The 27,115-nt window shown below is 56.9% G+C and overlaps 1 protein-coding gene across 3 annotated transcripts in view; it reads left to right on the top strand.

The window, feature by feature from the left end:
- The window catches only part of GPR161 (G protein-coupled receptor 161), a 35,625-nt gene that overhangs the window by 5,749 nt on the left and 2,761 nt on the right, over window positions 1-27,115 (top strand). For all 3 annotated transcript variants that reach the window (XM_036442667.2, XM_036442669.2, XM_045582946.1), the window contains exons 2-4: window positions 9,128-9,544; window positions 12,919-13,643; window positions 19,940-20,044. In XM_036442667.2, the coding sequence (XP_036298560.1) occupies window positions 9,128-9,544; window positions 12,919-13,643; window positions 19,940-20,044 (1,247 nt within the window). The remainder of the gene's footprint in view (window positions 1-9,127; window positions 9,545-12,918; window positions 13,644-19,939; window positions 20,045-27,115) is intronic.

The following is a 27,115-nucleotide window of genomic DNA, read 5'->3' as shown; positions in this document are numbered from 1 at the left end:
GGTAAATGGGGGGGTTGGGAGGTAAACGGGGGTGGTCTGGAGGTAAACGGGGCTGGTCAGGAGGTAAATGGGGGGTCCGGAGGTAAATGGGTTGGTTGGGAGGTAAATGGGGGAGTCAGGAGGTAAACGGGGGTGGTCTGGAGGTAAATGGGGCTGGTCCAGAGGTAAATGGGGTGCTTGGGAGGTAAATGGGGGGGTCAGGAGGTAAATGGGGGGCTCAGGAGCGAAGGAGGGAGCTGTCAGAGGGAGCAGGTCGGGGAGCCGGGCAGCAGGGAGGCGCAGGCAGAAAGGGAAGCGGTGGAAGGCGCCCTGCGGCAGAGCTCAAGGAAGGGCGGCTGGCTTCGGCTGGGAGGCCATTGGCAGCCCTGCCCAAAGCAGGTCACCACTCACTCACTGGGCACTGTGACCTCGACCATCTTCTGGAGGGTCCTATCTACCTGCCATGCCATTCCCATCCGGCCCCGGGGAGTGCCAGCAAAGGCAGGGTGCAGAGATGGAATCGGGAAAGCTGGGCTTTGTCAGCGATGGGGGCATGGCTGTGAGTAACTCCCCCCGCCTTGGGTGTCAGTTCCAGCTGCAACATAGCATGGCTAGAACGAATTACTTCTCAAGTCTCTCTGAGGTTTCAAATGTTGGGGAGTCACGAATATGATCACTTCACACATTTAAAAAAATGTTTTCTCTATGAATATCAGATCTAAGTAGATATTAATGAATAGGGGGATATAAAATACTCATTTCCTCTACATACACAGTGCTGTGGGGAGAATTTCGAAGCCATCCGGAGGGGAAAACTTCTTCAATGAAAACAAAAACTTGTGCCTGAGCATGCGTGTCTGAAAGGATAACTACAATAGCAAAGGAAAACGGTGGTGTAAGTGGTGCTCAGGGGCCTCCTGGGAGTGGAAGGTTCCAGAAGGGGTCTTCAGAATTTTCCTTTTGAGGTGGACCTTGAACTAGATGTTATTCCCATGAGCCACAAAGGGAGTCGGAGGCTCGGGCATGGCTGATGCTGGTGATCGCCGGCTTTCCCAGGCTGTGTGAGTCCACCTGCCTGTTGGCGTCCCTCCCCGTGGAGAAAATGCTTAATTACAACAAGAGAAGGAGGGGATAACGAGGAGGCTCGGCCAGGATGGCGGTGGTGGGGATAGTGAGACCTGGCTGAATTCGAGATACATTTCATGCATTTATGCACAGTGGTTAGACAGTCAATCAGATTGGCTGATGGGCTAGTTAGGGCCGTGGTCGGCAAACTGCGGCTCTCGAGCCACATGCAGCTCTTTGGCCCCTTGCGTGTGGCTCTTCACAAAATACCACGGCCTGGGCGAGTCTATTTTGAAGAAGTGGCGTTAGAAGAAGTTTAAGTTTAAACAATTTGGCTCTCAACAGGAATGTCCATCGTCGTGCTGCTGCTATTTGGCTCCGTGGACTAATGAGTTTGCCGACCACTGTTAGGGGATGTGAGAGGAAGTGAGGCAGGAGGCCCCCAGGCTGAGGGTCTGTCTGGCAGTGGGGGGACTGGGGGAGCTCACATGGATGAAGAAGAGGGTGGGAGGTTTGAGGCGAAGGATAGGAAGTCGGGTTTGGACGCGCTAGGCTTGCGCCCAGGGACTCCCAGGGCGACGCTGAGCAGCTGCAGGACAGGCCGGTGGGGAACGGGGACTCCGGCGTGGCCTTGGCCTTGGCCTCGCTGCTGCCAGAGCAGGGGCTCCGCGCCACGCCCGGGCCCGGCCGCCCGGTGAGTCACCGCGTGGTGCTGGCAGCCGCAGGTAGGCTTGGGAGAGCCTGGCAGCGCCGACCCGGTCTGACCCGGCGCTGCCTGGGGATTTGCGGGGATCCCAGGTGCAGGCCCGAGGCGTTGGTGAGCCAGGGCCGGAGGCGTTGGTGAGCCTCGGGGAGCACCGGCGTTTCCGCTCCTGCACCCACAGCAGCCAGGCCTGCCGGTGCCGGTGCCGGGAGCTGTTCCATGGGAAGGTCTTGCTCCACCTTCGATGGCTGACGCCTCCCCCTTGCTCTGTGGCCATCACTGGCTCCTCTCCTCTTTCCGGAATCTTCCCCTCGGGGCCCAGCCTCTGCCCTGGGTGACGTGGCTTCGCCATGACGTCAGCTGCTGTTTGTGGCGTTTCTGGGCGGCTCGCGGGGACCCCCCGTGCGTGTTGACCGGGAAACGGGAGGGCGATGATGGCAGCTCTGCTGCTGGCGGAGGCCTGGGAGGGGCCAGCTGCCCTTTGGAGGAATCCAGCCAACAGTCCACGGCTCAGAGCCCGGCGTGGCTCCGTGCTGAGTCCTCTGGGCCTCAGCGCCCACAGGAAGCGCTGGCGCGGAGGCGCCTGGTGGCCAGAAGCGGGGTTTGGGTTCAGTCTGTGATCCGGGGCGGGTGCAGCCCCAGTACGAGCTGCGTTCAGGGGCGCAGCCGTGGACCGGTCCCTGTGAGGAGTGGTCCTTGCTCGCCAAGGCCTGAGCGCCTTCCTCTAGTCCCGTGGTCAGCAAACTGCGGCTCTTTGTCCCCTTGAGTGTGGCTCTTCCACAAAATACCACGGCCTGGGCGAGTCTATGTTGAAGAAGTGGCGTTAGGAGAAGTTTAAGTTTAAAAAATCTGGCTCTCCAAGGAAATTTCCATCGTTGTCCTGTTATATAGTTGGCTCTGCGGACTAATGAGTTTGCCGACCACTGGGCTGGGGGCTTTCTGTGGTTCGTCTCTGTCCATGGCTGAGAGGCTGTGAGGATCACCCTGCCTTCTTCGCATGGCCCTCCAAACCGGGGGGAGGAGGGGGGATTAAAGAGCAGGTACCCTGGGACTTTTTTTTAACTTTCAAAATTATGGTAAAATATATATAACATAAAATATAGCATTGTAGCCATTTTTAGGTGCACGGTTCAGTGGTACTTGGTACATTTCATATAGTGCAGCCATCCCCACCATCCATGACCAGAGCTTGTTTCATTTTGCAAAACTGACAGATAGCTCCCCATCACCTTCTCTGCCCAGCCCCAGCAGCCTTTCTGCTCTCTCTATGACATTGACTGGCCTAAGCACCTCGTGATAGGTGGAATCTTACGGTATTTGTGTTTTTGTGGCTGGCTTACGTCACTCAGCAGCATACTGTGCTCAGGATGCATCCAAGTTGCAGTGTGTGTCAGAATTCCCTGCCTGTTTGAGGCTGAATCGTATTCCGATGTGTGGATGGAGCACATTTGGCCAACCCAGTCATTGGTTGGTGGACACTGGGGTTGCTTCCACAGTTTAGCTCCTGTGACTAATGCTATGAATGTGGTGGACAACTCTGTCTTCAAGACCTTGCTTTCAGTTATCTGGGGTCTATAACCAGAAATCGAATTGCTGAGCCAGATGGTAATTTTGTTTAATTTTTTGAGGAATGACCTTGCTGTTTTCACATTGGCGGCTCCATTTCACATTCCCACCACAGTGCACAAAGCTCCAATTTCCCCACATTCTCACCCATACTTGAATTTTATTTTATTTCATGTTTTTATTTTAAAAAATTATATATATATATTTATTTATTTATTTAATTGATTTTTTCACAGAGAGCAAGAGAGAGGGATAGAGTTAGAAACATCGATGAGAGAGAACCATCGATCAGCTGTCTCTTGCACACCCCCCACTGGGAATGTGCCCGCAACCAAGGTATATGCCCTTGCCCGGAATCGAACCCAGGACCTTTCAGTCCGCAGGCCGACGCTCTATCACTGAGCCAAACCCGTCCCGGCTGATGTACAGAATTTTAAACTTTTTCATGACGTTCCATTATCTATTTTTTTTTCTTTGTTTGCTTTCAGTGGCATATCCAAGACCTCATCGCCAAGCCCTGCGTGTGACGTGGTAGATGTTGAGTTATCCTCAAGCCCCTTCCTCGCCTCCCCCATTTGTTGGTTTGTTTCTTTCTCTCCTTCCATAAAGTTATTAGACCAACAGATCAATAAAGTACTTAGACTTACGGCATCTTCATCCATTCTGCAGGCAGGGAGAGCACAGGCAGGAGCGAAGCAAATTAGAAACGGGAGCGCACCGCCCGCTGGCCGGAGCGGAAGCACGTGGAGGGTGTGGCCGTGAGAGTGGAGGCGGCCACGGCGGGTGGAATCTCACCTGCCCTGGGGATGGATGGGTTGAAGGTGCGTGGCAGCCCACGGCCAGGGGACCACATTGTGGGACTACTACTGACTGTCCTCTCGAACCAGGCACTGGTTCTGAGCCTCAGTTTCCCCAATGCATTATTTAACAGGCACCCGTGCAGATATTAACTCACTGGTTTCTCCCACTAACCCTGTGAGGGATATTCTCAGCTGAGCGGGAATGTTCTCTCCGTTCACAAGTGCGAAGCCGGTGCCCAGGGAGGTGGAGCCTGGCAGCAGCGGAGCCAGGATTTGAACCCAGGCCCTTTAGCTCCTGAGCTCATGCTGTCCCTGACGCGTGGAGAGGAGCCATTCCCACCTCTCCCCGTCATGCGCCGGGTCCGATGAGACGATGTTTATTAAGGTCCGGTGTGTGCTGCTCGGACCTTCTGCAAACACTGATAACAGTCACTAATAGTTAGGCAGCACGCCGGAAATGGGTATGATTCCCCAAGGTGTGGGGAGAGGAGTGGGTCCCGGCCGAGCCTTGGGGAGTGTCCGTGCTGAGGAGCAGGAGCTTGTCCTGGGGAGACATCGGATAGAGTCAGCGCTGACGTCCTGCGGATGCAGTGCCGCCCGGGGCAGAGCGGAGGCACACGGCCTCCAGGCTTCAGCTCCCGCACAGGCCGAGGGGCCGCGGGGGCTCACACTGGGAGTGTCTGCAGAGGGACCCGCCCGGCGTGCCCCGCTGCCAAACCGAGAACGAAGACAGACCACAGGCCCCCGGGCCCGGCCTCTCGCCTCCTCCCCCTCCTCTGATGCATGGAGCTCAGCCCTGCTCCTGGCAGAAGTGAGGGGTTCTGAACCGACTTTACTAGGTCGTGTGCCTTCATGGGGACAAGAGCAAAGCACTGTGCACTGCACAGCCCTGGGCTGGCTGGCCGGCCGTCCATCTTTAGCTCAGCTGTCTCGGGCATGCCAGGGGGAGTGCCAGGGTCGGGTGGAGGAGGGCAGCGAGGGGACCCAGGGCCTGTGATCTCCTGGCACTGAGCGAGCTGGGTGGCCTGGTTTGTGGGTGGAGTGGGGGCAGGGGTTCGCTCTTTATCTTAGTGCAAATGAGGGTGGTTATTAGGACCTTCTTCCCAACTCCCCCCCAGCCCCACCCCCAAGCCGATGAGTGATGTGTGCAAAGAGCTTTGAGGTGCTGAGATGAAGAGCCCCCAGAGTTGGACCAAAGTAGCACAAGGTGATCTCACCGGGGCCCTTTGAAGCAGTGTGAGCAGCATTTCCTGCCCCGGGGCTGTGTATTCTAACAGCTACTACCTCCCTGCCGGCCCCGGAGCTGGTTCCTCAAACCCGGGTCCGGTGGCTCCTACACTCAACCCCAGGCCTCGCTGTGGCTCTGACACATGCCAGCGAAGGCTCTGAGCAGGAGGAGTCCGGTGAAAGGCAAGGAAAACCCAAGAGTTCTAGGTCAGATATGAGGTGAGCCGCACAGCACCTGACCGACACGATTAAATAAGGGGACGAATCCACCCTCTGTTATCGCCATGCTGCCTCACACACCAGGCTTTTCTAGAATGATGTCTTGGGAATTGCCACGCTAGCCAATTTATAAAGCCATGAATACCGTCTCCGTATTCCACCGTGTTGCCTTGCGCTTTGCGTTTTGCACCCACACAATGGCATTAACTCCTCTGAGTGGCAGGTTTGGCTGTGAGAACTGGAGGCCTGCTACCAGCCCTGGCTCCGCGGCCAGCTCCCGGGACTGGTCAGGGAGACCAGGCCGCTCCAGGAGAGGAGGCCCCGAGGGCAGTGAGCGGGCAGTGCTGCCAGGCTGCCTTCCGTGAAGGAAGGGTTTCTGATGCTCCCATTAAACGTCAATCGAGTTCCAATCATGTTGTTTCTCCAAGCTGGAGCTGGAGGGGGGTGGGGGGGATTATCTGGTCAGGGCAGGACAGAGTGAGTGTGGGAGTGGAACACCCTTGTGTCTGGCAGCAGAACTGGCCAGGAGAGGGGAAATGTGAGTCACCCTTGAGTTTGCTTCATTCGATGGGCCCTGGCTTGTCAGGCCCCGGACGCTGGCTGCCTGCCTGGGCGCCTTCGTGGGCTGGGGCATTCCATACCCTCTTGTTCGTTAAAAGCACACCCCGAGGATTTGCTGGGGCTGTGCCCTCCCCTCTCCGGGCTCCTGGCAGAGGCTGGGCTGTGGGTTTCCCTGTGGGCAGGTCTTTGTCCCGCCTCCCTCTCTGCCTCCTGCGCGGAGCCCAGGCCTGCAGCCAGCCCGCGGCCGTGACTGCACAGCTCAGTGTGCCTGCTAACACGGCCCCGGAGAGCAGCCGGGCCCAGGAGGACTTCCTTCCTTCTTTAGAATAAAGGTTTGCACACAGTTTTTATTCCTTTCGTGTTTACTTGATAACGTTAACCATCATATTTGACTTAACAACATGGTTTTGAAGGTTAGTCATTCATCCACTGATGATTCTTGAGCTACACACTGTGAGCCTGGCACTGGCCCAGGTGCTGGGAGCAGCCATGGCCAAGGCTTCTGGACCAAAACTAACTTAGGGTATTTTAAATATATATATATATTATTGCTTTTTTACGGAGAGGAAGGGAGAGGATAGAGAGCTAGAAACATCAATGAGAGAGAGAGACATCGATCAGCTGCCTCCTGCACACCTCCTACCGGGGATGTGCCTGCAACCAAGGTACATGCCCTTGACCAGGATCGAACCTGGGACCCTTGAGTCCACAGGCCGACACTCTACCCATTGAGCCAAACCGGTTAGGGCAACTTAGGATATTTTTACTCTAATCACACCTCTCTAAGAGCTTCCATCTTTCTTAGTGTTTTAATTTAATTTTGCTTTAAAAGCTCCTGTCAATTTTTTTGTTCCACCTTTTCATGCATTCATTGGTTGATTCTTGTAAATGCCCCGACGGGGATCAAACCTGCAACCTTGGTGTATCGTGATGGTGCTCTGACCACGTGAGCCACCCAGCCAGGGCTCTCAGAGTCTGTCTCTGAGCCACTGTTATCACGTGTGCAGTTAAGAGTAGCAGCTTAGCTGAAACCGGTTTGGCTCAGTGGATGGAGTATTGGCCTGCGGACTAAAGGTCCCAGGTTCGATTCCGATCAGGGGCATGTACATTGGTAGCCGACACATCCCCAGTAGGGGGTGTGCAGGAGGCGGCTGGTCCATGTTTCTCTCTCATCGACGTTTCTAGCTCTCTATCCCTCTTTCTTCCTCTCTGTAAAAAATCAATAAAATATATTTTAAAAAAAGAAAAAAAGAAGAGTAACAGCTTATGTAGGGCCTTGTTTTGAGACAGCGATGAATAATTTGCAGGTAAGAGTTAACAAAACCTGCAGCTCACAGAGTAAAGACGAAGCCCACAGTGACCCCCCGAAGACAGACCTCGGGGCTCATCTCTGAAGCGCAGTCCTGGCACAGAGCTGGGGGACCTAGCACATTGCATCGTTGGGTCCAAAGCCAGAAGGTTTTGGCAGCCCGGACATACGGGCCGAAGTGGACAAAATAAAATGTAATAGAAATACATTTTTTAAAATTTAGGCTTAAAGACATTCATTTCATAGGCTCCATTTTGGGGGTGTCTACCTTCCTTCACAGAAATGCGTGTGTGTGAACGCTGGCTTCTCGTTGGGCTCACACTGACGTGAGCTCATTAAGCCCAGCAGGCTGAGACACTTGCTTAAGAAAACGCTTCTTCGAGATCACCCTGATCGTGGAGGAAATCGCCCCTGTGTGTCCTCCAGCCTCACCCACCACATCCAGAAGGGTGTGTGCAGGTTTGGGGACCACCCGCAGGGAGTCTGAGGTAGAGGCGGCCTGGACGGCATCTCGGGATCGGGGAGCTTTGTCTGCAGAAGGGAAGGAAGTAGCTTGTGACGGATTTCGAGGCTGTCAGATGCAGGAGAGACCAGGTTTACTGGGTCCTGCTCCAGGGAGCGGGCCGAGGACCCCGGGTCGTGACCCTCAGCGGCGGGCTCCCTCGGAAGGGAATCTTGTCCTTGGGAGTGCCGGTGGGGCCGGGGCTGCCTCCCATCCCAGCAGCTCCTGTGGCCGGAGGGGTTTGGTGAGTGTGGGAGAGCCCGGGGCTGCGCTGTGTGAGGCACCGGCTCTTCCTGTCTGGCTCCAGCAAAGCAATCTCCCCTTTATTTCTGGTGCCTTCTGTGTGTGGGGAGCCAGAGCAGGTGGAAGGGAAAGTGACTGGGGTTTTTGGCCGATTGTAGCAGACGGAAATTTTTGGAGAGACCTTCATCGGCAGCAGTTACTGCTAACCTGTGTCAATGCCGAGTTCCAGCCAAGATCCCCAGCCGGTCTCCCGAGAGCAGGAACGGCGCTCTCAGAGAATGGGCTGTGGGCCCAGTCCCCTAACTGGTCCTCCTCCCCCTGGTATCAGTGCGGGGTCCTTGTCCGGCGCAGCCATGGTAACGTCTCCGTGGGAGGTGCACTTGCTTCTGCCCTGCTCTGGGCCTCAGAACAGCGCCCCCGGGGGTCCTGCCGTCCGCGCAGTGCACCCGGGTCAGCAGGGCGGGGGCAGCACCCAGGCCTGGCTCCGAGTCACAGGCGGAGGCGGAGGCCGCCTGTCGGGTGAGCTCCAGGGGCCGAGCTGCTGCGGGTCAGGGTCCACCTGGAGTGGCACGAGCCGCCCGCAGCGTGCCCCCGGGACCGCCTGCTCCAGCCCCTCTCACATGCAGACTCCTAGGCCCCGCCCCTGGTCTCGGGGGCCGGAATCTAGCAGGCGACCCTTGGGGCTGACACTCAGGATGGCTCGTTGGTGCATTCAAGGTCGGAGCTGCCGGCCTGGCGGGATGGATGGCCGGTTAGCACGGAGGAGGCCCCGTTCACGGGGACACAGTGAGTGGGGGGCACACAGACAACAGGCCGTGTGTGCAGAGCTTGGCAGGGAGGCTGGCGGGGCCTCTGGACGAGCCTGGGGCCCGGGGCCTCTGCTGCTCTCTGTGGAGGTCGGTGGTCTGACCGGGTGACCTTTCCTGTCCCCCCGTCTTGCCCTGTCCCCCCAGTCATCAGCATGCTGCACCCACCCCACGCCCAGGCGCGCTGACCATGAGCCTCAACTCCTCTCTGGGCCACTGGAAGGAGCTGAGCAACCGCACGGGGGCGGCCGCCGGTGAAGGGGGCGCCGTGGTCGCCGAGTTCATCGCCATCGTGGTCATCACCATCTTTGTCTGCCTGGGCAACCTGGTCATCGTGGTCACCTTGTACAAGAGGTCCTACCTGCTCACCCTCAGCAACAAGTTCGTCTTCAGCCTGACGCTCTCCAACTTCCTGCTGTCGGTGCTGGTGCTGCCCTTCGTGGTGACCAGCTCCATCCGGCGGGAATGGATCTTCGGGGTGGTCTGGTGCAACTTCTCCGCCCTCCTGTACCTGCTCATCAGCTCGGCCAGCATGCTCACCCTCGGCGTCATCGCCATCGACCGGTAAGCCTGCCGCAGGTCGGAGAACGGAGGAGGGGGGAAGGTGTGCAGAGGGACCTGGCGCGGGCACCTGGCCCTGGGGTTGTCACGCTGAGCTCCTGGGGAGGGTGCCGGGCTCTGTGGGGCCAGGAGAGAAAGCAGAGCTTTGCCTTTGCTTCCGTCTTCAGCCAGAGGACCGTGGGCCTTACCTCGTCTCTCTTGCATGGAGTTTTATCTATCATTTATTGTATATACTGGAAGCCCGATGCACGAAGATTCATGCTAGATTGGGCTTTCCTTTTCCTGGCTGCCGACACTGCCTTTCCATTCTGGCCCAGCCCCTTTCTGCTCAGGCCCTGGAGCTGTCTCTTTCTGTTCCAGCCCCACCTACCCACGCTGCCCAGAGGCCCTGAGAGACCGGGGGTGGGGCAAACGCCTGCGTCATCACCATGGAGATGATGCAAGTGTCCCACCCCCATCCCTCGGTGCCTATGTATGCAAATTAACCACTATCTTTGTTGGGTTGATTTGCATGTCACTTCTGATTGACTAGTGGCATAGCGGAGGTACAGTCAATTTACATGTTTGTCTATTATTAGGTAAGATGTTTGCTATTGCATTCTGTTTAGTGTTGTGGAACACTGGAGCCCTTTCCAGCATCACATCCCTGCCCCTGCCCAGGCCGAGAGAGAGGCTGCATCCTGGGAGGGGCTGGCAGTGGGCATTGGAGCCCAGTGCCCTGTGTATGTAATCCGTAATATTTGTAAATGTTTATATATCATTCTCGCTGTAGTTTTTCTTTTTGTTGTTGTTGTTTTCTTAAAGAGGTTCCAGGGCTTTTAAAAAGCATTCACAGAGACCTCTGATTCTTAGCGTAGAGAATCAGCGGAAGCTGACCTGGCCACAGAGGGATTAGACCTGCTGTCCTCTGCCTGTTGTTTTGACCTGGGCCAGAGCTGGGCTCGGGGTGGGGACGCAAAGAGGGAACACTGCCCCGTCCACAGTGCAGGGGCCTCACCAGCCTCCTCTCTGGTTGGGAGGGGAGCCGGGGAGGGAGGACAGCCCAGGGACGAAGATGCTGGCGCCTGAGAGATGCCCGCGTGGTGCAGGGCTCCGTAAGGAGGGGCCTGCGGGTGCCCCTCGCGGCATCGACAGGCGCCCTCCCATTCCCGCTGTGTGCCGTCCCGGGGCAGCTTGGGGGTTTGCATTTTGCTGACGGTCAGCTCATTCACCCCAGGCGGGCTGGGGGGACACACAGTCTTCCTGGCAGAGGAAGACTCGGGTTCCGCGGGACGCGTAGGATCGGGGAAGACGCCGTCAGGGGAACACGGAGGGACGAGCCTGGGACAGTCAGTGGCTGACACAGCCCCCGGGTTCCCGTGGGACCATCAGGGTTTTAGCTGACAAATGGTGGCTGGGTTGTCCGTGCAGGGCCCAGGCCAGGCCCAAGGCCGGGGTCCTGTGGGCGGTCTGCACCGGGAGGACGGGGAGGAGGAAGCAGGCGGCCCTTCACCCTGGAGGGAACGCCAGCTCCCAGCCGTTCCCATCAGAGAAGGCGGCTGGAGCCACGGCCGGCCCGTTCCTTGGGGAAACCACGCTCGGCATGAGGGACTGTGTCCCGGGGTGGCCGCAGGGCTGTTCGTGCTGGGGGGAGCCTCCTGTGAAAGCCAGGGTCATGCCAAGGTCGCTGGCTTCGGGGCGGGGAGCTGAGTGTTGGAGCCCACAAGTGCCTGGGGCGGTTCGGCACAGGTGCCATTAGGAAGCCGGGGGACGCGGCCCCTGGGGCTCCGGTCAGAGCGGGAGTTGTTGGAGAGCAGATGGGGGGCTTCGGAAGACAGCCGGGGGTACAGGGAGCAGAGGGACCCCCGTCTTCACCCTCGTTCCCCCGCGGGGGAAGCTGCCCTTGTCTCCATTTTCCTCTGAACCTGCAGCAAGGCCTACATGAGGCTTAACTTTCAAACATGAAGTCTCACATCTACCAAGTCTGTCTTTTGTGGCAGACATGGAAACGATAGAGGTGTCGATTGGTGCATTTCCATGTATATACATTTCCTCCCCAAGCCCCCCGAAAACCGAAGGGCCCTGCGGTGTGGGGGTACAGGGCAGGGCTGCGCCCGTGTGGTCCGGGGGGCTCCTCGGCTGGGCCTGCCCCGGGCCCGGGCGCAGCTGGGAGAACTCACTGTCACGGCGGGACTTGCTCCTGCCAGGACCTCAGTCTGGAGGGATATAAACACCATTTGTCACAATAAAGCTGAGGTCTTGCCATAACGTGCTAACACTAACAGCGGCTTGAGGAAAGCCAGAGGCTGTGTGCAGAGGACGGTTATTAATCGTGCTTGTTTTTGCCCCGGCCAGACGGGGTCGGTCAGAGGAGCCAAGATAGCTGGCATTCTCCGGGCGGGAGCTCAGGCCGCTGCCTGCTGCCCGGGGCCTCCGCCCGCCGCCCGGGGCCCCCGCCCGCCGCCCGGGGCCGCCGCCCGCCGCCCGCCGCCCGCCGCCCGCCGCCCGGCCACCCCGGGGCTGAGGCCTCCCCACACGCATGGCAGAGGGCAGAGCAAAGGAGAAAGCATCTCTGGGAACGTGCCCTCGGCGAGCTCCCCTCCCGTTCCTTGGCCAGGGTGATGGGACCCAGGCCAGTGTCTCCACCCGTCTCTGGGCGAGGCGACCACCAGAGGGGCCTGCCTCGTTCCCCAGGCTGCTGTGGTCACAGCGGCCTTACAGGAGCACGAACAAGAGGGCGGCCCGTCCGCAGAAGGAGGGGGAGGAAGAAGAGGGAGGAAGAAGGGGGAGCAGGTGGTGACCAGGCAGAGGCAAGCGGGGGGCCCCCCTGCCCTTTGAAGGGCGGCGTGCTGCAGGCCTGGCCCCGGCGGGCACGCTCCGTCCTCGCTCGGATCGGAGGCGAGGCTCCCTGGTTCCGGGTCACCGACGGGGGAACAGAGCTCTGGGCGGTTGAGTCAGCCTGCACCCGGCAGAGCCACCGCGGAGCCAGCGCCCCTGCTCGGAGGCCTGTTTCTCTCTCTGCTGCACGCACGGCCTCAGTGAGAGGCAGACCCCGATGCCAGGATAACTGATGGCTGTGCCCGGGGCGCATGCCCGGCTCTGTCCGTGTCCCTAGGCCAGATGCCAGGTCGGCAGCCTCAGGCTGACCCGGAGCTGTGTCCCCAGGGACTGCAGAAGGCCCTGGTGGATGAGCTGGCTTCACGGTGACAGTGAGGCTGTAGCCACAGTCCCTCCTCCAGGCCGCCCTCCCTGCGTGCACTGCCCTCGGGGAAGCCCTCGGGGCCGGCCGGCGTCCCCGGTCCCGATCTGGGGGGGGGGGGGTGCTCTCCACGGAAAGCCTCGGGGCCCAGCCGGTGTTTTCTCTGTTTGACTCCTCTCTCGCCTCCCGTCCTCTCCAGCTACTACGCCGTCCTGTACCCCATGGTGTACCCCATGAAGATCACGGGGAACCGCGCCGTGCTGGCTCTCGTCTACATCTGGCTCCACTCCCTGGTGGGCTGCCTGCCCCCGCTCTTCGGCTGGTCCTCCGTGGAGTTTGACGAGTTCAAGTGGATGTGCGTGGCCGCATGGCACCGGGAGCCGGGCTACACGGCCTTCTGGCAGATCTGGTGCGCCCTGTTCCCCTTCCTGGTCATGCTGGTGTGCTACGGCTTCATCTTCCGCGTGGCCCGGGTCAAGGCCCGCAAGGTGCACTGCGGGGCGGTGGTGCTGGGGCAGGAGGACGCCCGGGCGACCGGCCGCAAGAACTCCAGCACCTCCACGTCCTCCTCGGGCAGCCGCCGGAACGCCCTCCAGGGCGCCGTCTACTCCGCCAACCAGTGCAAGGCGCTGGTCACCATCCTGGTGGTGCTCGGCGCCTTCCTGCTCACCTGGGGCCCCTACATGGCGGTCATCGCCTGCGAGGCGCTCTGGGGCGCGAGCTGCGTGCCCCCGCGGCTGGAGACCTGGGCCACCTGGCTGAGCTTCGGCAGCGCCGTGTGCCACCCGCTCATCTACGGGCTCTGGAACAAGACGGTGCGCCGCGAGCTGCTGGGCATGTGCTTCGGGGACCGGTACTGCCGGGAGCCCTTCGCGCAGCGGCAGCGGACCGCCCGGCTCTTCAGCATCTCCAACAGGATCACAGGTGCCTGGGAGCCGGTCGGGGAGCTCGCCCTCTGCCAGGCGGCCCGCGGGCCTTCCCTCCCGAGGTCCTCCCCGCCTAGGTCCTCCCCACGGAGGTCCTCCCCGCCGAGGTCCTCCCCCCCCAGATCCTCCCCCCCGAGGGACTCTGCACAGAGGTCCTCCCCACAGAGGTCCTCCCCCCCAGGTCCTCCCCACGGAGGTCCTCCCCGCCGAGGTCCTCCCCCCCAGATCCTCCCCCCCGAGGGACTCCGCACAGAGGTCCTCCCCACCGAGGTCCTCCCCCTCAGGTCCTCCCCCCCAGGTCCTCCCCGCCGAGGGACTCCGCACAGAGGTCCTCCCCACGGAGGTCCTCCCCGCCGAGGTCCCCCCCCCCCGAGGTCCTCCCCCCTGAGGTCCTCCCCCCCGAGGTCCTCCCCGCCAAGGTCCTCCCCCCCAGGTCCTCCCCACCGAGGTCCTCCCCACGGAGGTCCTCCCCGCCTAGGTCCTCCCCCCTGAGGTCCTCCCCACCGAGGTCCTCCCCTCCGAGGTCCTCCCGGCCGAGGTCCTCCCCGCTGAGGTTCTCCCCCCCAGGTCCTCCCCACCGAGGTCCTCCCCCCGAGGTCCTCCCCACAGAGGTCCTCCTCCCCGCTGAGGTCCTCCCCACCGAGGTCCTCCCCCCTAGGTCCTCCCTGCCGAGGTCCTCCCCCCCAGGTCCTCCCCCCCAGGTCCTCCCCCCCAGGTCCTCCCCCCCGAGGTCCTCCCCTCCGAGGTCCTCCCCACGGAGGTCCTCCCCCCCGAGGTCCTCCCCTCCGAGGTCCTCCCCACGGAGGTCCTCCCCGCCGAGGTCCTCCCCCCAAGGTCCTCCCCGCCGAGGTCCTCCCCCCAAGGTCCTCCCCGCCGAGGTCCTCCCCTCCGAGGTCCTCCCCGCCGAGGTCCTCCCCCCCGAGGTCCTCCCCCCCAGGTCCTCCCCCCCAGGTCCTCCCCCCCAGGTCCTCCCCTCCGAGGTCCTCCCCACAGAGGTCCTCCCCGCCGAGGTCCTCCCCCCCGAGGTCCTCCCCCCGTGGTCCTCCCCCGGAGGTCCTCCCCCCGAGGTCCTCCCCCTGTGGTCCTCCCCCGGAGGTCCTCCCCCCCGAGGTCCTCCCCCCGTGGTCCTCCCCCGGAGGTCCTCCCCCCGAGGTCCTCCCCCTGTGGTCCTCCCCCGGAGGTCCTCCCCCCGTGGTCCTCCCCCCGTGGTCCTCCCCCGGAGGTCCTCCGGCGTGGCGCCGGCCGAGGCCTCACGCCCGCGGTGGCTGGAGGCTCAGAGCTCGGTTTCCTCTGGGGGAGGGGCGCCCAGAGGGCCCGCTGCGACGCCCGCGGCTTTCCCGGGCTGAGCAGCTCAAGGCAGGGGCGCCCGAGCTCAGCGTCTGCTTCCTGTTCCCGGGCCCCGTCCTGGCCTCCAGAGGACCGCCCCCCTGCCTGAGAGAACACCCCGCACCCCGCACCCCGCACCCCGGCCGCCTGCTCTCCGCCAACCCCTTCCTTCCAGACCTCTGCACAGCAGCAGCCGTCCTCCTCACTGCTCCTCCTCACTGGGCCTGTTCTTGGCCTTTCGTCCCAGGTCACTGGGGTCCTAGATTGTCCCTCATAATTCAGCTTCTCCCCCTCTTCCCTCTCCTCTCCCCCCGCATCCCGCCACCACACACACACACTGAATGTCCCTGCGAGGCTCCCTCTCCTCAGCCAGACAGTGGATTCAGGACAAACAAGCTTCTGGACGCCATCCGTCCCCTTTGGTGAGACCCACAGGAACACTCTGGACAGGGACAGGCCTTTTAAACCTCTTTGTTTTAGATAATTTAGACTTTGGAAGGGCTGGGGAAGCCCAGCCTCCCCCAGAGCGGACGTCTTGCCTGACCACAGGGCCACCAGCCCCGATGGTCACACCACCCCTGCTGGCAGACGGCAGACTGGGCTCAGGTGCCGCCCGTTCCCCACTCCCGTCTCCTCCCTTCCCACATGGCCATCGGTCTCCCCATCACCTCACGCCCCTTTCTCTCCTTGTCTCCGTGACACGGGCACTCGTGCCCGCTGGCCGGGTTTGGGGCAGCCCCTCAGTGTGTGCTCGGGATCAGAGGGAGCTTTAGGCTCTGGGCGGGAACCCCTCTCAGTGATGATGCCAGGGGCACCGGGGGCTCCAGAGGACCTTGTTACCATGGGACCCGGCATCTCTTGGGCGATGTCTCCGTCAGCGCGGGCCCCTGTGAGAGAGCACCATGGCCTGGTGCTCACAGAGCAGGCCCGGAGGCTGGGGCCGGGCAGGGCTCGGGTGCGGTTCCCCCCTGGCTGTCTCCTTGCCGTGTCCTCTCATGGGGCAGAGATGGGAGGGAACAAGCTCTCTGGTCTCCTCTTAGGAGAACGCCAGCCTAACGGCCTCATGTGATTGCTTTCCGAAGGCCCCGCCTCCAGTGCCCTGACACGGGGTGAGGGCTTCAAGGTGTGAATGTGGGGAGGGGTTCCGACGGGGAAGGTGGTGCCCCTCTCACAGCCGCTGTCTGTCATTAACAAGTACAACCGGGAGGTGCTGTGAGGCAACTGTTCTCGTCCTGCCGCTCCTCCCTCTGTCCCGTTTTCCCGTGCTTTTCGGGGCCTCGCCTCCTGCAGTGACTGCCGTGTTGTCCTGATGGAGAAGCAGCGGGGCTTGGAGGGTCCTGTTTGAGGGGCCCTCACCTGGGCGAGCTGAGGGGAGAGAGATCTGAGGGCACTTACGCAGTGTTTATGTAAAGAGCCCGACAGGCTGCAGTTCCCATCTCCTGCTGGATGACTTTGGGCAGCTCGCTCCCCTCAGTCGGAGCCTTCCTCTTCCTGAAACAGAGGGTGGAGAGAGAGAACTCCTCCTGATGACACCAATACTCAACGGCAGTGATGCTAGGAGGCAGTTACATACGCCAACGCCACTGGTGTATTTCGTGGGCTGATGGAGTGTTACTTCTTGAGAGAGGAAGGCGTTCTGGGACTGTTGGCCAAAGGAGAAACTAAGTCTCCCCGTCCATCAGCCACTGGAATGCCAGCCCAGGGCATTTGTGAGATCATGTTTTCAAGTGTGACGTGTGAGCCACGAGTGCCTTCAGGGCTTGGTTTTATGTCACTGGTTAACTTACTTGTTCAGATTTTGTAAAATCGCTTTTCTTCCAGGAAAACATAAAATTTAAAAGTTAAGGTTTCTTATGAAGAATGAGGAAGGGAAAAAATGAGGAAAGCGAATGGAGAAGGAGAGGAGGGTAGACAGAACGAAAAGAAACATGTGCTTCTCAGGCCCAGATTCCCCATGCGAGTCACTGGTGATGAGCCGGGAAGAGCTCGGTGGCTGTGAGACGGGTGGCAAAGCCCGCTGTGGCTGGGTTGGCAGGGCCAAGGCAGCCGGCCGTCTCCTGCTCATTGAGGGAGACGCGGTCTTGCGGGAGGACTCTGGCTGAAGAGTGTGGGGACAGGAGTGGTTGGCCTTCTCCAGGAACGGGAGCCGGGGGTCCCTGTCGCCTCTCCCCTGGAGGTTCCCAGGCCGCGGCCAGCAGCACCAGCCCGAGCCTTGGACACAGCGGATGCAGTGCCCACCGGCCCGCACCCTGCCCTGCCCTGCCCCTGCTGGGAATGGCCTTCTGATGGGGAACCCTGGCCTCCCCTCCCCTCTGGCCCCTATGGCTAGGCCGAGGCGGAGCACACCCTGGTCTAGTGCCCTCTTTGGGCAAACTTGGATCTGCAGGAGGCTCCTCAACCTCTGTCCCAAGCTTGCTTCATCTCCCCCCCTCTCCCTCCGCTCCCCTTAGAGAGTGCACCCCTACTATTGTCATCAAGGCCCAAGCAGGACAATAAGGTCCGTCCAAAGCCAGCAGGAAGCAACGTGGAGGCCCTGCCTTGCTCTCGTGCCTCTCCGTCTGCCTGGGCACCCGCACAGCTATGACTACGGAGGAGGACGTGGGGTGGTTTTTCCCGATGGGGCTCGTGAGCAAAGGCAGAGCGGAATTCCAGAAATAGCCGGCGCTCCCAGCTGGCTCTGGGGAGCCGGGAGTTTTACGAACACGTCGTCGTGTCTGTTTCACACACAGATGTCGGCCACAATGGATGCGTTTTGGTTTTCTCTTTCTGTTGCCGCGAGGAAGTTAGGTTCAAAGGTTAGGTTCTCCCTGGGGTGTCGCCTGCCACGGAGCTACCCGGGTATCTTCTGCTCACGCAGTGTCGTTAGCAGACGCCCGGGCCCCCTAGGAATCTGGAGGTGGCCTGGCCTCCGGGGCAGGACAGCCTATCCAGACGCCACTCGCCTGATGCTCCCGGCTCCTGGCACCGGGCCCAGTGCCGCCCCGGGTTCCTCTGGGGACAAGGCTCACGGGGACCCGGAGGACATGCTGGCCCCTGGACCCTCTACGGAAGGCCTGGGCTGCAGGGAGGGAGGGCCACCCTGGAGCCTTGGAATGTTCCCATCTGCTTTCCCCAGTCCCTTTCCTGGTGCCACCTGTGCCTTCGGTTACTTCAGAATGCCCTCTCACCTGCCATGCCTCTCACAGGCACTGGTGACGCCCAGCTGCCCCGGCTTCTGCCTGACCCCTGGGGCCTCTCGCTTGTGCCTTTAGAATATCGTGTCAGAGGGCCGGGTTGGGCTCAGCCCAGTAGGTCTGCTGTTTCCCGGGAAGAATCTCGGGGTGACGGCGCCCGCTCTGGTGGGGGATGCTGGGGGAACGGACGGGAGGGCACCTGGCCGCGCGGCCCCCAGACCTTCCAGCGCAGCCACGCTGGTCTGGCTGCAGGGAGTCCCCTGTGGAGGCCGGGACGGGTTCCTGGCTTTCACCGCAGCCTCAGAGTCAGTGTCCAAACCCGCTGTGGCCTCAGCCTTCCCACTTGGCAGCGAACGGTCCCGGCCTCCTCCCCAAGCCAGGCTTCCCGGTGCGGCTCAGTCATGGTCTGGGGTCCAGAGCCTGGAGGGGGTGGTCACGTGGGTTCTCGCCCCAGCCGACCACACCAACCCTGGGCAAGAGGGCAGCTCCCGGATGCCATGACGGGGAAGGGCTAGAGCCCGCCTGGCCCTCCACCATCGCATGTTGTCCTCGGCTCCAGAGAACAGAGGACAGTGTGTGTCTGTCGCTGTTCCTCAGAAAACCAGGCTCAGCCCTGGCCGGTGTGGCTCAGGGTCGGAGGGTTGGCCCATGCATGGAGGGGTTGCAGGTTCGATTCCCAGTCGAGGGCATGAACCTGGGTTGCAGTTTCGATCTCCAGCCCCAGTCAGAGCTCGTGCAGGAGGCAACCAATCAATGTCTCTCTCACATCTCACATTGATGTTTCTCTTCCCTCCCACTCTCTGAAAATCAATGGGAAAAATACCCTCCGGTGAGGCTTAAAAAAGAAAGGAAAAACCCGCTAACGGTACAGGCTGGTGCTCCCTCTCCTTGTGTCTGTGGAGGACAGGGGTGGCCCCTCGGGAGGTCCTGCCGAGGACCAGGCCATAGATCTTGTCGTCACACCAGAGCTTGGCTCTGGAGCTCAGGTTTCATTCCTAAGAGCCCCTTTTTGTCGCCTCCCTGGCCACCAGCCTCTTGTCCGTGGATTCATTGTTTTCTCAACCTTCAGAGAAAATCAGAACTTTTTTGCTTTCTTAAGCTCCCTGCATTGCCGCCTCTGAGACCCGTTATTCTTTCCTTGTTTCCCCCCTCCCCCATCTCTGTCTTTCCAGCCCTTTGCGCACAGGCCTGGGTCTGGGCTCCCCTCTGTGGCCCATAACAGGCTCTGTCCCTGTCCCCCCACTCCTGCTGACACCTGGGCCCACTGCTTCCTGTAGAGACTTCTATCGAGCTTCCTGAGCTTTGGGGGCGCAGCGTGAGAACCAGCCTCCCCCCACCGCCAACCCAGCTCCCTCCCGGGTCACACCCATTGCCTTACTCCCCTCCACCCCCATCCCCTCACCCAGAAGACAAGCATTCTGCCCTGCTCTGGGCGGTAAACCTTTTAAAAAGCCCTTCTTGGTATCCAGGTAGGATTCAGGAGGTAACGTACACCCTCGTTCCGTGTCTCACCGGGACGGTCCACCTCCCAGTTCCTCTCCCTCCGGCCTGTGGGTTTGAGTTGTCAGGGAGGGCCCTCCGGGGACCCATCAGCTATGTCACAATCAGACTGCCGGGGCGGCCCAGGGCACAGTGGGGAGGGCGGCAGGGTCTCCCTGTCTGTCCATGGCTTGAGGCTGGCTTGCAGGGAGGACAGCGGGGACGGGAGAACGGGAGGTGAGGCGAGGGGCTGCCGTGGGAGGCCGGGGCCGCGGGAGCGACTGGGTTTGTGGTCAGTGCCGACTTTGCCTTTCAGACCTGGGCCTGTCCCCACACCTCACGGCGCTCATGGCCGGCGGACAGCCCCTGGGGCACAGCAGCAGCACGGGGGACACGGGCTTCAGCTGCTCCCAGGACTCAGGTAAGCCTCGGCGGCTGCCTCCCGCAGGCTCCCCCCTCCCCCCGAGGGATGGACGTGCTTCTCCTGTGCTGGCGGGAGGAGGAGGAGGGGGCGGGGGCCAGAGGCCGGCTCCCAGTGGTGCTTTTAGCTTGGCGGAGCCCGGGCCTCAGCTCCTCCTCTCTGAAGCGGGGACTCTCCCCGCCTGTGCGGGCTGTGCGGCTGTGAGTGGGGTGGCCTGGTGTCAGTCCCTAACCTCTGAGTGTCCCCATCTGTGCATGAGGGACGGCAGCCCCTGGATCGCGGGCAGATATCCTGTCTTGTCACATGCCCTGCACCCCTGCCCCCGCAGCAGGTGCATCGCCACCTCAGGTCCTCCGTCTTCCCCGGGGCCATGCAGTTAGGGGCTCTCCTGCTGCTGGTGGAAGCGCGTGCACATCGGTGCTGCCAGGCGTGTTCCTGGGCTCTCACAAGGCCCGGGGGGGGGGGCACAGGGCAGAGGCTGGCAGTGTCCCCCAACCGTGGCTCCACGCGGCTGGAGAAGCACCAGGGTCCTAGCCCCGGGCTCTGGCCTGCAGGGCGCCTCGGAGCGCTGGGTGGAACAGCAGCGGGCACCGTGCCACTGTCGCCGCTGTGGCAGCTGCAGGTCTCTGCCTGACCTGGGCTTCTGCTCCTGAGCCCGGGCCGCGGGCTCCGGGGGCGGAACGGCCGGCACTGAGACAGGCCTCTGTCACAGAACCTGCCCTGAGCACATTCCCTCCCTGACAGCCCAGAGGGTGAGCCACTGGCCACACCATCCTGGGTCCCTGGTGCGATTTGAAGGAAGGGAAGGCCTCAGACAACCAGCAGAGGTCCCGAGACTCTGTGACATTCGCTCATTCAACAAGTATTGTATTTGCCAAGCCCCTGCTTCGGCCAGACACTGTCCAGGCTCCGGAGAACCCTGCGAGCCGCCCTCCTGGTGGGGAGACAGGGCCGTGCGCTGTGAATGGGTGAGCTGTGTGGTGTGGGAACAAGGCCTCGATAACTCCGCTGTTAGAAGGTTGGGACAGACTTCTGGTCAAGGTGGCAGAGCAGGCAAACACTCTCCTACCTCCTCCCACAACCACACAAAAATGACAACTAAAGTATATATATATATAAAAAAAAGACAACTAAAGTCTAGAGCAGCCATCGTTAAGAACCAGCTGGAGACTAGCCGAACAGAACTGGAACTAAGGATATACAGAAGAAGGCAGAGACTGGCGGGAGAGACAGACGTGGGACGGGCCGGTGCCACGCCCACGCGCGTGAAGAACCGGGAGGCACAGCTCCACGGCAGAGGTGCCGCTGAGGCGTGAGGGTCTCAGCCGGTGCTGGGCTCCCCGCTCGGAGCCGCCGTACCAGGAAGAGGAGTGAGTCCCGCAATGTCAGGCTGTGACCTTCACAGGGACTCCATGGTGACGTGAAAGGCTGCTGTCGACCCAGGCGTCCTTGTGAAGGGCCTGAGGTCACGAATGCTTGCTCTGAGCCCAGCAGAGGGAGGCCGTTCAGAGAGCACCGGGGACACAGCAGAGCAGCTGGGTGGTCTGGTTTCTGGGTGAGGCCTGGAGGGCAGCTCTCTCGGGAACAGACATGCCAGCAGGTGCCATTGCTCCTTTGTTGAGCCCTCACCCACCCAGCCTGCAGGCAAAGGCACCACATCTGAGTCTCCATCAGCCTGGCTCACACCCCTCGCCACCCCCAGCGGACGCCCTGAGACCCATCCCACACACGGTGCGCACCACCCCAACTTCTGTCAGTGGCTGTTCCTCACAAGCAGCCCGGCTCTGCCCATGCTGCACACTTTCCTGAAATCTCTCCAAGGTCCACAAACCCCCCAGAGCAGCATCTGGCCACTGCATGCCCCGTACCTCTGGCCAAGGGGCCCCAAGCCCCGAAAGAGGGGCAGCCAGCCTCCTTTTGCAGGAGAGCCTCTCTCAGGCAGCTACCAGCTGCAGGTCACGTTGTAGCTCCTACATGGTGGCCCCAGGCCCGACACAGACAGGGCCAACCGTGGCCTGCTCTGGAGTCCCTCCCAAGAGGCCTCAGGATCAACACACCCTGTGGTCAGCTGTGGACCACACCAGAGCACCACCCAACCACTTCCACAAATGACCTTCCACCAGGGTGGACTCCGCTGGACCAGAGTCCCACTAAAGTAAATCCAGCTCCATGGGGTCAGCCCTGCACAATAGCTCCTGCGCTGTAGTCCTGTGCTCAGCCAGCCCCAGGCCAGTCCCACCCACTAACATGCCAACAGCAATCAAGGCCCAACTACAACTGGACGGTATGCACAACCTGTTCAAGAGACACCCCTGGAGCACCTGGCTCAGGTGACCAATGAGGCTGCACCATGGGGCTGCTCAGGGCACCTGCTACGAAAACAGTGGGAGATAAAGCAGCCCTGGCTAAGGTATAGAAACAAACACAGGGAGGTGGCCAAAATGGGAGGACAAAGAAACATGTCCCAAAAAACAGGGCAAAACTCCAGAAAAGGAATGAAATGAAATGGAGGCAAAAAATCTCCCAGGTACAGAGTTCAAAACACTGGTTAAAAGGATGCTCAGCAGTTCAGGGGAAGATTAGATGACTCAGTGGGAACTCTAACAAAGATATAGAAAAACATAAACAGGAACCAGTCAGCCAGAAACTGGTGGCATTTTTAAACACCAATAATCTCTCAAAAAGAGAAACTAAAAAAAAAAAAAAAAAAATCTCATTTACCTTTGCAAGAAAAAAAAAATTAAGATACTTAGGAGTAAACTTAACTAAGAAGGTAAAAGACCCGTACTTGGAAAACTACAGGATATTGCAAAAAGAGATAGAAAAAGATATGAACAAGTGGAAGAATATACCATGTTCATGGATTGGTAGAAATATCATCAATGAAATAGCCATACTACCCAAAGCAATCTGTAGATTCAATGCAGTTCCTATAAAATACCAATGGCTTATTTCACAAATCTAGAACACCCCAAAAATTTATATGGACCAAAAAAGATCCTGAATAGCTGCAGCAATCTGGAGAAAGAACAACAAAGGTGGAGGGATCACAATACCGGATATCAAATCATATTACAAAGCCACCATAATCAAAACAGTCTGGTACTGGCACAAGAACAGGCATATTGATCAATGGAACAGAACAGGGAACCCAGAAATCGACCCAAGCCATATGCTCTATTAATATTTGACAGTGGAGACAAGAGCATACAATGGAGTAAATACAGTATCTTTAATAAATGGTGTTGATAAAATTGAACAAGTGCATGCAAAAAAAAAAAAAAAAGAAAAGAAAAGGAAGGAAGAAACTAGACCACCGACATATACTGTACACAAGGGTAAAATCAAAATGGGTAATGGACTTGACTTAAATGTAAGTTGTGAAATCATAAAAATCCTAGAAGAAAATATAGGCAGCAAACTATCAGACATCTCACATAGAATTTCAGATATATCACCTAGGGTAAGAGAAACAAAGGACAAAATAAATGGGACTATATCAAACTAAAAAAGCTTCTGTATAGCAAAGGACACCAGCACCAACATGAAAAGGGAACCCACTGTACAGGAGAACATATTTTGCCAATGATATATCTGATAAGGGGTAAATTTCCAAAATATAAAGTACTCATACAGCTCAACAACAGGAACACAAAACATCCAATTAAAAAAATGGGCAGAAGACTTGAATAGACAGTTCCCAAAGAGGGCATACAAATGACCAAGGGACATATGAAAAAATGCTCAACATCACTTATCATGAGATAAATGTGAATTAAAACCACAATGAGACATCACCTCGCACCTGCCATAACGACTGTCAACAAGTGCTGCTGAGAATGTGGAGAAAAGGGAACCCTCGTGCACTGCTGGTGAGAATGCAGACTGGTGCAGCCACTGTGGAGAACAGGGTGGAGTTTCCTCAAAACATTAAAAAATGGAACTGCCATTTAACCCAGTGATCCCACTTCTGGGAATATATCCTAAGAAGTCTGAAACACCAATTCGAAAGAAAATATACACCCCTATGTTCATAGCAGCACAGTTTACAATAGCTAAGATCTGGAAACAGCCCAAGTGCCCATCAGTAGATGGGAGGATAAAAAAAGCTGTGGTACATTTACACAACGGAATACTATGCAGCTGTAAAAAAGAAGGATCTATTACCCTTTGAAATGGCATGGAATGACCCAGAAAGTATTATGCTAGGTAAAATAAGCCAGCCAGAGAGAGACAAGTATCATGTGATCTCACATGTGGAATCAAGTGAACAAAATAAACTGGTGAACAGGATAGAACCAGAGATATGGAAGCATGCAACAGACTGATATATTTCAGAAGGAATGGTGGAAGAGATTAAATGAAGAACATATATGCATTTATGCATGACCCATGGACACAGACAATAGGGCAGTAAAGTTCTGCAGAAGAGGAGGGTGCAGGGTGGAAGGATCAATAAAGGAAAAAGGGGACATTTGCAATACTTTCAACAATAAAGATTACAAAAAAAGAACCAGTCAAAAATGAAGAATATAATAGCTGAAATGAAGAATACATTAGAGGGAATAACACCAGATTAGATGAAGCAAAGATTTGAATTAGTGATTTGGATGACAAGGTAGCAGAAAACACCTACTCAGAATAGCAAAAATAAATAAATAAATAAATAAATAAATAAATAAATAAATAAATTATTTTTCAATTAAAATGTAATTTTAAATACATTTTTTAATTGATTTCAGAGAGGAAGGGAGAGGGAGAGATAGAAATATTAATGATGAGAGAGAATCATTGATCAGCTGCCTCCCTCCTGCCCCTTACTGGGGATCGAGCTCATAATACCGGGCTTGTGCTCTGACCAGGAATTGAATTGTGACCTCCTGGATCATAGGTCGACGCACAACCACTGATCCACGCTGCCAGGCAGAAATAACTTTTTAAAAAGAGGAAAACTTAAGGGACTTCTGGGACAACATCAAGTGTATTAACATTTGTATCATAAAGGTTTTAAAAGAAGAGAGACCTCTGATCAAGGAATTGAAAACCTATTTGCTGAAATAGTGACTGAACATTTCTTAACTTGGTGAAGGGAATTCACATACAAGTCCATGAAGTGCCAAGAGTCCCAAACAAGATGAACCCAAAGAGGCCCACACCAATACACATCATAATTAAAATGGCAAAGGTTAAAAACAAAGAACCTTAAAAGCAGCAAGAGAAAAGCAGTTAGTTACCTACAAGGGAGCTCCCATAAGATTGTCAGCTGGTTTCTCAGCAGAAACACTACAGGCCAGAGGGAGTGGCATGAGAAATTTTCAAAGTGATGAACAGCCTACAACCAAGATTATTCTACCCAGCAAAGCTATCTCATTTAGGACTGAAGGTCAGATAAAGAGCTTCACAGATAAGAAAAGCTAAAGGAATCCATTACTATCAAACCAATATTATAAGAAATGTTAAGAGGACTTCTTTAAGAAAAAGAAGAAAAAAGATGAAAACATGAATAATAAAAAATATGAATAATAAAATGATAATAACTACAATACATTACCTATCAATAATTACTTTAAATGTAAATGGATTACACAATCTACAAGAGTAAACTCAAAATGGATTAAAGGCTTAAATGTAAGGCCTGAAAACATAAAACTAGAAGAAAAATAGGCAGTAAAAACTTTAACATTGCTCATAGTAATATTTTTGTGTATGTCTCCTCTAGCGAGGTAAACAAAATAAATAAACAAGTAAGACTACATAAAATTAATAGAATATTTTTAAAAAAATATATTTTATTGATTTTACCCAGAGAGGAATTGAGAGGGATAGAGAGTTAGAAATGTCGATGAGAAACACCAACCAGCTGTCTCCTGCACACACCCCCCACTGGGGATGTGCCCACAACCAACGTACATGCCCTTGACCGGAATCAACCCAGGACCTTTCAGTTCGCAGGCCGATGCTCTATTCACTGAGCCAAACCGGTCCCCGCAAGACTACATAAAATTAAAAAGGTTTTGCACAGCTAGCTAATGGGGAAAATATTCAGCAATGATACATCTGATAAGGGGTTAATAAGTCAAATATATAAGGAACTCATATAACTTACCAAAAAATAACAACTACAAAAAAGGAAAAAAAAAAAAAAAAAGATCCAATTAATAACTGGGCAGAGGACCTGAATAGATATTTCTCCAAAGAGGACACACAGATGACCAACAGACATATGGGAAGACGCTTAACATAATCATCAGAGAAATGCCAATTAAACCCTAATGAGGTGTCACCTCACACCTGTCAGAATGAGTAGCATCAATAAATCAACAAACAAGTGTTGGGGAGGATGTGGAGAAAAACCCTTAGCATTCTTGCTGGGATTATAAATTGTTGCAGCCACTATGGAAAATAGTATGGAGGTTTCTCAAAGATTAAAATTAGAACTACCATATGAACCAGCAATTCCACTTCTGAGTATATATTATATATTAAAAAAACACACACACAACCAAAAACATTAACTTGAAAATATATATGCATCCTCATTTTCATTGCAGCATTATTTACAGTTGCCAAGATATGGGCACACCTTACATATCCATTGATAGCAGATTGGATAAAGAAGATCTGGTACGCATATACAAGGGAATATTACTCAGCCAAAGAAGAGAATGAACTCTCATCCTTTGTGACAACATGGATGGTCCTAGAGGGGATTGTGCTAAGTGAAATCATTCCGACAGAGGAAAACAAGTACCATGTAATTTCACCTAAATGAAGTCTAAAAAAAACCAACCAAAGGAAAAACAAACTCATAGGGATAGAGGACAAACTGGTGGTTTCTAGATGGGAGGGGGGTTGGACTGGCTGAAAAAGGTGGGGAGATTAAGAAGTACAAATCGGCAGTCATAGCAGTAGTGGGAGCTGTGAGGTGCAACAAGAGGACATTCTATATAATAAAAGCCTAATATGCAATCGATCCAACAGTGGAACGACTGGTCCTATGATGCGCACTGACCACCAGGGGGCAAACGCTCAATGCAGGGGCTGACCCTGGTGGTCAGGGCACTCCTACAG

Source organism: Pipistrellus kuhlii, unplaced genomic scaffold (assembly GCF_014108245.1).
Source record: "Pipistrellus kuhlii isolate mPipKuh1 unplaced genomic scaffold, mPipKuh1.p scaffold_m20_p_18, whole genome shotgun sequence".
NCBI classification, from domain to species: Eukaryota; Metazoa; Chordata; class Mammalia; order Chiroptera; family Vespertilionidae; genus Pipistrellus; species Pipistrellus kuhlii.
Note: the sequence above shows the minus strand (reverse complement) of the source record. Positions and strands in the feature narration are given on the sequence as shown.